Source organism: Oncorhynchus mykiss, chromosome 12 (genome assembly GCF_013265735.2).
Source record: "Oncorhynchus mykiss isolate Arlee chromosome 12, USDA_OmykA_1.1, whole genome shotgun sequence".
Taxonomy (NCBI): Eukaryota; Metazoa; Chordata; class Actinopteri; order Salmoniformes; family Salmonidae; genus Oncorhynchus; species Oncorhynchus mykiss.
This window is the reverse complement of record NC_048576.1, coordinates 88,089,748-88,102,176: the sequence shown is the minus strand read 5'-3', so window position 1 is coordinate 88,102,176 and position 12,429 is coordinate 88,089,748. Positions and strand designations below refer to the sequence as shown.

The window sequence follows — 12,429 nt, the reverse complement described above, 5'->3', positions numbered from 1 at the left end:
TTGTGGACTACAGGAAAAGGCGGGTCAAGAGTTTCAAGTTCCTTGGTATTCACAAAAGACAAATTTCCACTGCTCTAATGTCCAATGCTTGTGTTTCTTGGCCCAAGCAAGTCTCTTCTTCTTATTGTGTCTTTTAGTAGTTGTTTCTTTGCAGCAATTCAACCATGAAGGCCTGATTCACAAAGTCTCCTCTGAACAGTTGATGTTGAGAAGTGTCTGTTACTTGAAATATGTGAAGCATTTATTTGGGCTGCAATTTCTGAGGCTGGTAACTATAATGACCTTATCCCCTAAAGCAGAGGTAACTCTTGGTCTTCCATTTCTTTGGCGGTCCTCATGAGAGCCAGTTTTAGCATAGCGCTTGATGGTTTTTGTAACTGCACTTGAAACATCTTTCAAAGTTCTTGATATTTTCCAGATTGACTGACCTTCATGTCTTAAAGTAATGATGGACTGTCGTTTCTCTTTCTTATTTGAGCTGTTCTTGCCATAATATGGACTTTGTCTTTTACCAAATAGGGCTATCTTCTGTATACCCCTCTAACTTGTCACAACACAAGAAGGAACGATATCCCACAAATGTACTTTTAAGAAGGCACACATGTTAATAGAAATGCATTCCAGGTGACTACCTCATGAAGCTGGTTGTGAGAATTTCAAGAGTGTGCAAAGCGATCATCAAGGCAAAGGGTGGCTATTTGAAGAATCTCAAATATAAAATATATAACTTTTTTGGTTACTATTTCATAGTTGTGATGTTTTTACTATTATTATACAATGTAGAAAATTGTAAAATTGAAGAAAAAACATTGAAGGAGTAGGTGTTCTAAAACGTTTAACCGGTAGTGTATGTGTTATGGCTCTACACCCCCTGCTATAATGTGGATTAAGAGTTACTTGTCTGAAAGAACACATAGTGGGTTCTTTAAAAAGTTGATGCAAATAGTTTCCTACATTTTTGAAAGTAAAAGGGGCACAATATGTTTTACAGTGTGCAAATGTTGTCCCTGCTCAACATTTCACAGGAATGGAAACTTGATACAAATGTGCTCTTTAAATGATTATTTTGCTTGCTTCTGGTCTATCTTCTCTTGTATTTCAACATTTGACACTTTCTATTTATCTGTGGACTTTATCCTTCTAAAAAGTAAATAAACTTACATTTGAGAACGTGGCTTATAAAGTTTCTTCACAAATGTCCACATCTGCCTGTCATAACATCTTAGTAACCATGTATTTAGAATATATACACTAATTACATACATGATCATATATATAGAATATATACACTAATGACATATGATCATATCATGGATATAGAATATATACACTAATTACATACATGGTCATGGATATAGAATAGAAAATATATATTTGTTCCTACTTTTTGTCTACTGCCTTTTTTTGCTATGCAAGTAGAAAACTGCAAAATAACTTGCAAATTTGGCAACACTTGTTATTCTTAGATTGAAAAACATGCAATAAAAGATGCCAGACAGAAAGCTATTTATTTAAATTATTGGTGGAAGAAAAATGTATTATGGAGCTAAAACCATTAGCTTGAAACATTAAACATTCTTACATGAACATGCTACATAAGCATTATTTTGTTGAAGTTATTGTATGACAGGATCTTTTCTGAGTTTCATTTGTTTCAAGCACTATTGCGCAATCACAGTAATATACTGAGCAAGGTCATTATATTTTATAGAGGGGAAATTAGGGTTAAGAATGGCTACCACACTGAGGTGTTTTCGTACCTCGCATAATTTTGCATGCAAATGAATATGAAAACCAGTCACAACAGCAGCTTGGCATTTATTGAGATGACTCATGTACTGAAGGCAGCTCTGCAGAGTGGTCACTATCTGACACAGCCACAAAGTCATAAAATCTGATTTGAAACCTAACCGTAACCCTACCCTTAACCACACTGCTAACCCTAGTGCTTAACCTTAACCTTAAAATAAGACCAAAAAGCTAATTTTCATTTTCATAAATTTTTACAATTATCATCAATCTTGACTTTGCAGTTGGTCCTTCTAGCAGAAACCGCTCAGTCATGCCTCCATGGCAAAACTCATGCCAATGAATGTAAACCTGCATCACAACATGACAAAGAACAGCCACACCTACAGTATACCCATACTGCTGTACTTCTTTCAACACCACATAGTCTTGTTTTTCAGTGTGTTTTCTTGCTAGAGGGCCGTGTCAGTAGCACAGAATATATATTTGCTGAACATTGCCTTTATGTGGTAAGTATCAGCATATTTTGTTTAAACGTTTCAGTGTGGACTCATTTAAAGGAAAGACATGTAATAACTTCAATTTCCTCATGTGATAGGTTAGGACTGCTATAAGAGTAAGGAAACAAATCAGTCATTTTTAAGAGATTTGCAACTTCATGTTGTGTGAGTATAAAATATATTTTTGTTTTATATGTAAGTAGCAACATTAATTTAATTATTTTTGATTAGGGTTAAGCTTGGGCTAAATCGATTCAGATTTGGATTCATATCTTATAAGGTGATAATTAAATGCTAAAATTCCTGCAAATTAGATAAGCAAAAGTGAGTAATGTAAAAGAATTGCAACTTTGGTTGCATTCGTAAATTCACTCTATATTGTCAGATTGCGCTCGGAGTGTGCTCTGGGTGTTTGTAAATTTAGAGCATTGTCTGATTGTCTGTTTGTAAATTCAGAGCATTATGCTCTCTGAGTTGATCCGAGCGTTCTGACCTCACAACAGCAGTCAAGCACACAAGCTAACTGTCTAAAGTTGGCTAACTTGCTAGTTGCTTATAGACACAAATAGGAGAACACTGCACTCTGAACATTTTACTCGCCCTTGTAGAGCTGCTAGGGTGTTTTCATGTTATGAAAAGGGCTTGTGACTGTAACTGTGTTACTGGCAACAATTTAATTCAATTTTATAGTAGATGTTTACCAACACCTGTCATAACAACCAAGTGTAGGGCGTTCGTAAATTCTTCAATTTAAAAAAATTCACTGAGTAGCATGGTCCTCCTCTAAGGACCCTTATCTCTGTTTTCATCACCATAATCAGTGAATTTCTTATCTCTGTTTTCATCACCATAATCAGTGAATTTCTTATCTCTGTTTTCATCACCATAATCAGTGAATTTATTATCTCTGTTTTCATCACCATAATCAGTGAATTTATTATCTCTGTTTTCATCACCATAATCAGTGAATTTATTATCTCTGTTTTCATCACCATAATCAGTGAATTTATTATCTCTGTTTTCATCACCATAATCAGTGAATTTCTTATCTCTGTTTTCATCACCATAATCAGTGAATTTATTATCTCTGTTTTCATCACCATAATCAGTGAATTTCTTATCTCTGTTTTCATCACCATAATCAGTGAATTTATTATCTCTGTTTTCATCACCATAATCAGTGAATTTATTATCTCTGTTTTCATCACCATAATCAGTGAATTTATTATCTCTGTTTTCATCACCATAATCAGTGAATTTCTTATCTCTGTTTTCATCACCATAATCAGTGAATTTCTTTTTTCTTTTTCAGTCTAAGCCCCGGACGGTGTCAAATCATGCCTACCCAAGGTACATGAAAGTCTAAGACGCACATTACTTCAGTTGAGGATTCATATGTCTATAATAACTTCTTGTTGTCCAATGTATATTATATTTACATAAATGGTATACAGCCTACCATGAAGGAAATACTGACTTCTTGGACAGATAATGGATCTGCTTGAACATTGAGTGATTGTGATTCTCTCTCAGGCCACAAAAGAGGGTCTGATGACCCCTCTACTTCAAATGATCAGGGCAGGGAAGGTAATAAACGCCTTTGTGCCATAGCAAAGGGAACTGCTGCAACACCTACCCTCGGTAAGATATATTCGTTATAATAGCTACTTTAAGAAACAAGCACTAAACCCGATGTTAAAAAGTATACCACAGCGTAATACAATTATTACATTGTAAACTCATTGTTTGTCCACCTCGTGTGTGTGTGTGTGTGTGTGTGTGTGTGTGTGTGTGTGTGTGTGTGTGTGTGTGTGTGTGTGTGTGTGTGTGTGTGTGTGTGTGTGTGTGTAGAGATGGATGTCATCAAAGTGGCCAAAGAGGGCCTTGGAAAAGTCCTTAGCAGACTAGACAAGGTGTCACCTCCATATGCAAACATGGATTTCATTGGTTATTTAAGGTAAGTGTACTTATATTCTTCAAAAAGTTGGTACATCAAGTCAGGACTGACACTGGACTACTCAGGAACACTGAACACCTATTGGAAAGCCATTCAGCATTGTTCACATTCTCTTTAGCCTTAGCCACACCCATCTCTTTAAGAATTCACATGTGAACAGGTCTCTTTGTGAATGGCTCTCTTTTGTCACCTTTGTTTAGCTAGCTAACCAAACAAGTTCCCGAACCATAATCACAACCTATGGTTTACAGCAGTGGTCACCAACTGGTCGATTGCGATCTTCAAGGCATTCCTAGTCTGTAGAAAAGCCAACTTTAAAGCCTTGCTTTCCTTTTTCTTTAAATTAGTCTTGTGCTGTTGGCAGTACCTGCACCTGATTCAGCTGCCCTCCGTACCGGGTAGGCAAAGTGTTCCCATTGAGATCACAACGGCGAATATCTCCCAAAAGTGACGAGTTTGAATCCCTGCGTATAGCAATGCAAACTGATTGTCATACACTAAGCAAGCCACCATGCATGAAATGATGCAGTGTGAATCTGCAGGTAAAGCTAACGAACTAGGTCTAATGTTAGCCCAAGTCAGGCATTTCCTCATCATCTCATTTACAGTATTTTCAGAGTCAAAGAGAGTCAGTCTGGCATTGTTCTCCAGAAAGTAGTGGCTCACAACTTTCTCCAACTGAACGTTGTCGATAGTACCAGTTAAATTTAGGGCAGTAATGTTGTTGAGAGCTAAAGCAACACTTTTGCCGTTGTCAATAGCTATAGCTTTTAAAAAATATGGTAGCAAATCTGATCTATTCACTGACCTGGGAAGCCCCTATTCTGTTAAAGACAGAAGCCTGTGACATGTCAGACCATATAGAACTCATCTCTTGGCATGTCTAGGTGCACCATTATCTCAGCCAATCATGGCAACCCAGGAAGAATCCTGTCTTTCTCCCTTTTTACAGTTGAAGTCAGAAGTTTACATACACCTTAGCCAAGTACATTTCTTCACAATTCCTGACATTTAATCCAAGTAAAAATTCCCTGTCTTACGTCAGTTAGGATCACCACTTTATTTTAAGAATGTGAAATGTCAGAATAGTAGTAGAGAGAATGCTTTATTTCAGCTTTTATTTCTTTCATCACATTCCCAGTGGGTCAGAAGTTCACATACACTCAATTAGCATTTGGTAGCATTGCCTTTAAATTGTTTAACTTGGGTCAAATGTTTCAGGTAGTCTTCCACAAGCTTTCCACAATAAGTTACAGTGGGGCAAAAAAGTATTTAGTCAGCCACCAATTGTGCAAGTTCTTAAAAAGCCTGTAATTTTCACCATAGGTACACTTCAACTATGACAGTCAAAATTAGAAAAAAAATCCTGAAAATCACATTGTAGGATTTTTAATGAATTTATTTGCAAATTATGGTGGAAAATAAGTATTTGGTCACCTACAAACAAGCAAGATTTCTGGCTCTCACAGACCTTCTTTAAGAGGCTCCTCTGTCCTCCACTCGTTACCTGTATTAATGGCACCTGTTTGATCTTGTTATCAGTATAAAAGACACCTGTCCACAACCTCAAACAGTCACACTCCAAACTCCACTATGGCCAAGACCAAAGAGCTGTCAAAGGACACCAGAAAACAAAATTGTAGACCTGCACCAGGCTGGGAAGACTGAATCTGCAATAGGTAAGCAGCTTGGTTTGAAGAAATCAACTGTGGGAGCAATTATTAGGAAATGGCAGACATACAAGACCACTGATAATGTCCCTTGATCTGGGGCTCCACACAAGATCTCAAAATGATCACAAGAACGGTGAGCAAAAATCCCAGAACCACACGGGGGGACCTAGTGAATGACCTGCAGAGAGCTGGGACCAAAGTAACAAAGCCTACCATCAGTAACACACTACACCGCCAGGGACACAAATCCTGCAGTGCCAGATGTGTCCCCCTGCTTAAGCCAGTACATGTCCAGGCCCGTCTGAAGTTTGCTAGAGAGCATTTGGATGATCCAGAAGATTTGGAGAATGTCATATGGTCAGATGAAACCAAAATATAACTTTTTGGTAAAAACCCAACTCGTCGTGTTTAGAGGACAAAGAATGCTGAGTTGCATCCAAAGAAGACCATACCTACTGTGGAGCATGGGGGTGGAAACATCATGCTTTGGGAATGTTTTTCTGTAAAGGGACCAGGACGACTGATCCGTGTAAAGGGAAGAATGAATGGGGCCATGTATCGTGAGATTTTGAGTGAAAACCTCCTTCCATCAACAAGGGCATTGAAGATGAAACGTGGCTGGGTCTTTCAGCATGACAATGATCCCAAACACACCGCCCGGGCAACGAAGGAGTGGCTTCGTAAGAAGCATTTCAAGGTCCTGGAGTGGCCTAGCCAGTCTCCAGATCTCAACCCCATAGGAAATCTTTGGAGGGAGTTGAAAGTCTGTGTTGCCCAGCAACAGCCCCAAAACATCACTGCTCTAGAGGAGATCTGCATGGAGGAATGGGCCAAAATACCAGCAACAGTGTGTGAAAACCTTGTGAAGACTTACAGAAAACGTTTGACCTCTGTCATTGCCAACAAAGGGTATATAACAAAGTATTGAGATAAACTTTTGTTATTGACCAAATACTTATTTTCCACCATAATTTGCAAATAAATTAATAAAAAATTCTACATTGTGATTTCTGGATTTTTTTTCTCATTTTGTCTGTCATAGTTGAAGTGTACCTATGATGAAAATTACAGGCCTCTCTCATCTTTTTAAGTGGGAGAACTTGCACAATTGGTGGCTGACAAAGTACTTTTTTGCCCAACTGTAGGTGAATTTTGGCCCATGCCTCCTGACAGACCTGGTGTGACTGAGTCAGGTTTGTAGGCCTCCTTGCTCGCACACGCTTTTTCAGTTCTGCCCACACATTTTCTATGGGATTGAGGTCAGGGCTTTGTGATGACCACTCCAATACCTTGAGTTTGTTGTCCTTAAGCCTTTTTGCCACAACTTTGGAAGTATGCTTGGTCATTGTCCATTTGGAAGACCATGTGTAACCAAGCTTTAAGTTCCTGACATCTGACTGATGCATAATTTCCCTCCCTCACGATGCCATTTATTTTGTGAAGTGCACCAGTCCGTCCTGCAGCAAAGCACCCCCACAACATGATGCTGCCACCCCCGTGCTTCACGGTTGGGATGGTGTTCTTCGGCTTGCAAGCCTCCCCCTTTTCCCTCCAAACATAACGATGGTCATTATGGCCAAACCGTTCTATTTTTGTTTCATCAGACCAGAGGACATTTCTCCAAAAAGTACAATCTTTGTCCCCATGTGCAGTTGCGAAACGTAGTTTGGCTTTGTTATGGCGGTTTTGGAGCAGTGGCTTCTTCCTTGCCAAGTGGCCTTTCAGGTTATGTCGATATAGGACTCGTTTTACTGTGGATATAGATACTTTTGTACCTGTTTCCTCCAGCATCTTCATAATGTCCTTTGCTGTTGTTCTGGGAATGATTTGCACTTTTCGCACCAAAGTACGATCATCTCTAGGAGACAGAATGCGTCTCCTTCCTGAGCGGTATGACGGCTGCATGGTCCCATGGTGTTTATACTTGCATAATATTGTTTGTACAGATGAAAGTGGTACCTTCAGGTGTTTGGAAATTTGGATGAACCAGACTTGTGGAAATCTCCATTTTTTTCTGAGGTCTTGGCTGATTTCTTTTGATTTTCCCATGATGTCAAGCATAGAGGCACTGAGTTTGAAGGTAGGCCTTGAAATACATCCACAGGTACACCTCCAATTGACTCAAATGATGTCAATTAGCCTATCAGAAGCTTCTAAAGTCATGACATAATTTTCTGGAATTTTCTAAGCTGTTTAAAGGCACAGTCAACTTAGTGTATGTAAACTTCTGACCCACTGGAATTGAGATACAGTGATTTATAAGTGAAATCTGTAAACAATTGTTGAAAAAATTCCTTGTGTCATGCACAAAGTAGATGTCCTAACCCGACTTGCCAAAACTATAGTTTGTTAACAAGAAATTTGTGGAGTGGTTGAAAAACCAGTTTTAAAAAAAGTCCTTCACTTAACTAGTCAGTTAAGAACCAATTTTTGTTTTCAATGATGACCTAGAAACAGTGGGTTAAATGCCTTGTTCAGGGGCAGAACGACAGCTTTTTACCTTGTCAACTCGGGGAGTTGATCTTGCAGCCTTTCGGTTACTAGTCCAAAGCTCTAACCACTAGGGTACCTGCCGCCCCAATGACTCCAACCTAAGTGTACGTAAACTTCCGACTTCAGCTGAAGCTTAGTTGTTTCTTTTGGTAACCTAGGCTCGTAATTTAACACCTTTAATCAAATTTACAGATCACTTGCAAGTATTTTAAAAATGTATTTTGAAGCACCCCTCCTGTGAAGTGGGAACTAGCATCAAACGCCCACCTTCTTGAATCCCGTCACATTTTGTGCAATTGTTCCGCTGAAAAATGTAACTCTATTCTCAGAAACTTTATTTAGCGTAAATTGGAATTAGCCTGCCCTGAAGCAGGTAGAGTAAGAACTTTAGGATTCATTGTCATAGAAATGTACCTGGCTAAAAGGTGAGCCACAGTATCAACGGTTATCCCAATTTGAATTCAGAGTTGACAAAAGTTAGCTTGCTAACTCCTCTATCTCACTTCGTAGTACACCCCTCTGCTTTCTACTGTTTATGTATAGATAGACCTCAAGTCAATTAATTGCATTTTTAGTGTGACATTGCTTTTCTGTGCTTCACTCTTTACAGGAACAAAATCTCAGCTTTGGAGGCTATCATTGACGACAAAGTTGTTGTTGGTGTATTTGGGAGGTCAGGAGCTGGTAAGAGCTCACTGATGAATGCCATTTTGGGGGTGAAGACCTTGCTGCCCTCAGGGACTGTTGGCGCATGCACATCAGTCATCATCCAGGTGGAGGCCAATATGACTGACTCCAACTACGTGGCAGAGATTGACTTCATTTCTAATGAGGTGATTTTAGCAATGTTGATAAACCCCAAGTGTGAATTTCATTAGAATATAGATTTTTTTTCATTTTAAGGGTGCAATCTGTAAGTCATCTAGGCACCACGTTCTGGCCTGACACCATGCAAATATAATCACATTGACTTTTTTTGTATTTTAGCACAGGGTTTCCCAAACAATATTATACAGAGAAACTTACATTTAATGCATTTATCTTAAAATAGCTACAGTGGGGCAAAAAATTATTTAGTCAGCCACCAATTGTGCAAGTTCTCCCACTTAAAAGATGAGAGAGGCCTGTAATCTTCATCATAGGTACACTTCAACTATGACAGACAAAATGAGAGAGAAAAAATCCAGAAATCACAATGTAGGATTTTTTATGAATTTATTTGGAAAATAAGTATTTGGTCAATAACAAAAGTTTATCTCAATACTTTGTTATATACCCTTTGTTGGCAATGACAGAGGTCAAACATTTTCTGTAAGTCTTCACAAGGTATTTTGGCCCATTCCTCCATGCAGATCTCCTCTAGAGCAGTGATGTTTTGGGCTGTTGCTGGGCAACACAGACTTTCAATTTCCTCCAAAGATTTTCTATGGGGTTGAGATCTGGAGTAGACTGGCTAGGCCACTCCAGGACCTTGAAATGCTTCTTACGAAGCCACTCCTTCGTTGCCCGGGCGGTGTGTTTGGGATCATTGTCATGCTGAAAGACCCAGCCACGTTTCATCTTCAATGCCCTTGCTGATGGAAGGAGGTTTTCACTCAAAATCACACGATACATGGCCCCATTCATTCTTCCCTTTACACGGATCAATCGTCCTGGTCCCTTTGCAGAAAAACATTCCCAAAGCATGATGTTTCCACCCCCATGCTTCACAGTAGGTATGGTGTTCTTTGGATGCAACTCAGCATTCTTTGTCCTCCAAACACGACAAGTTGAGTTTTTCCCCAAAAGTTATATTTTGGTTTCATCTGACCATATGACATTCTCCCAATCTTCTTCTGGATCATCCAAATGCTCTCTAGCAAACTTCAGACGGGCCTGTACATGTACTGACTTAAGCAGGGGGACACGTCTGGCACTGCAGGATTTTAGTCCCTGGCGGCGTAGTGTGTTACTGATGGTAGGCTTTGTTACTTTGGACCCAGCTCTCTGCAGGTCATTCACTAGGTCCCCCCGTGTGGTTCTGGGATTTTTGCTCACCGTTCTTGTGATCATTTTGACCCCACGGGGTGAGATCTTGCGTGGAGCCCCAGATCAAGGGAGATTATCAGTGGTCTTGTATGTCTTCCATTTCCTAATAATTGCTCCCACAGTTGATTTCTTCAAACCAAGCTGCTTACCTATTGCAGATTCAGTCTTCCCTGCCTGGTGCAGGTCTACAATTGTGTTTCTGGTGTCCTTTGACAGCTCTTTGGTCTTGGCCATAGTGGAGTTTGGAGTGTGACTGTTTGAGGTTGTGGACAGGTGTCTTTTACACTGATAACAAGTTCAAACAGGTGCCATTAATACAGGTAACGAGTGGAGGACAGAGGAGCCTCTTAAAGGTCTGTGAGAGACAGAAATCTTGCTTGTTTGTAGTTGACCAAATGCTTATTTTCCACCATGATTTGCAATAAATTCATTAAAAAAATCCTACAATGTGATTTTCTGGATTTTTGGTGGCTGACTAAATACTTTTATGCCCCACTGTAGGTGAGACAACAACACATCACAGTTGTATCAAGTACATTTACCTCAACAAAGTAGTTATAATTTATGAATTATAATATGTGGGTAATGAAACATTTGATCCATCATATAAATATATAATATATTCAGTAAAATAATAATGTTTGACTTTTTTTAGGAATGGGAGAAGGAGCTGGAATCACTTTTGAAAATCAAAGAAATGGATGGTGAGGAGAAAGATAAAAGGATGGTGAATATGGCGAACAGTAAAATCCAGGCATTGTACGGAGAAGATGCAGTCGGGAAAAGCTTTGATGAACTGAAGTCACTGGAGTCAGAGACATTCAGCGACATCCCAGAGTTTCTCTCATCAACTAGGAAAATCCTGTCATTTGACACAGTAAGTCATTTTAAGCCTCTTTTATAAGGGTCTTTTTTGCTGTCTGATATCCAATTTGAGTCCAAATTATTCCCATTTTATCTCCTGAACTTCACGGACATCATGACATACAACATTAAATGCATAATAGCCATCAATGTTTAAATATACCAGAAAGTTGTAAAGGGGCAGAGTGTGACTAAAGAATAATATTACATTATTTGACAGGCCACAAAGTTCTCTACAGAGATCGCCTGCTACATACGAAGCAAAAGAAAGATATATGGGAATCAATTTAACTCATCTCAGATACACTACTGGCCACTTGTGAAGTATGTGACCATCAAGATGCCAAACTCCAAGGATCTTCTGGAACACATTGTGCTGGTGGATCTTCCAGGAACTGGAGACTGCAACAAGGCCAGAGATGAGATGTGGGAATCGGTAATCATTTACTTTTGTGATCATTTCTGAATGCATTTACAGTAGGTCTCAATTCAGGTGCAATGTCATATGTGGTATCTGTGGTTTAATCAGAGAATGTTTTTGGTTAGGCCTCCCTTACCAAAATGAAGTACATTTTATATTGTCAGTTCACGGTTTTCAAACTAAAAGCAAAGAAATGTACTTGTATTTTATGATTATATCACTTTCAAATAGTAAACATGCATCAGTTTATATAGAGGTCCAAACTCAAATTATTGGCAGCCTTGATAAAGATGAGTAAAAAACATTGTTTAAAATAAATAATACAAATACTGAGCTATATTGTATGCTCAAAAAAAGTTGCAAATTCTATTATTTTATACTATTCAATACAATTGCCCAGAGAAAGAGATGTTGTTTACAGGTGGCTATTGATCAGACTTTTCTCAGACCTTTTTATCTCCGGATTACAGATCCCAAAGCTTCTTCTCATGTGCAGAAAAAGGTCAGGGCAAAAATGTATTGGCGCCTCTGTTTTCAATACCTTTCAATACCTCACCATGCGAGGATAATTGAGTCTTTTTCCCCAAAAAATTGAAATTGGAGAACACATTGCGATAGGTCTCAGACCATTTCTCCATAAAAAATATTTTCAGATCCTTGATATCCTTCACCTGCGCTTATGGACTGCCCTCTTCATTTCAAACCACAGGTTTTCAATGAGGTTAAAGTCCGGAGACTGAGATG

General features: G+C 38.9%; 1 protein-coding gene across 2 annotated transcripts in view; it reads left to right on the top strand.

Annotated features, from left to right (window-relative positions):
• Positions 1–2,002: 2,002 nt before the first annotated feature.
• LOC110515917 (nuclear GTPase SLIP-GC) overlaps positions 2,003–12,429 on the top strand; it is a 37,281-nt gene continuing 26,854 nt past the window's right edge. The window contains exons 1-8 of one of the 2 annotated variants that reach the window (XM_036939066.1): positions 2,003–2,258; positions 2,348–2,414; positions 3,562–3,599; positions 3,783–3,890; positions 4,101–4,206; positions 8,983–9,205; positions 11,056–11,277; positions 11,485–11,700. In XM_036939066.1, coding sequence (XP_036794961.1) covers positions 3,587–3,599; positions 3,783–3,890; positions 4,101–4,206; positions 8,983–9,205; positions 11,056–11,277; positions 11,485–11,700 — 888 coding nt within the window. In that variant the 5' untranslated portion in view covers positions 2,003–2,258; positions 2,348–2,414; positions 3,562–3,586. The remainder of the gene's footprint in view (positions 2,259–2,347; positions 2,415–3,561; positions 3,600–3,782; positions 3,891–4,100; positions 4,207–8,982; positions 9,206–11,055; positions 11,278–11,484; positions 11,701–12,429) is intronic. The other variant, XM_036939065.1, reaches the window with a different exon arrangement.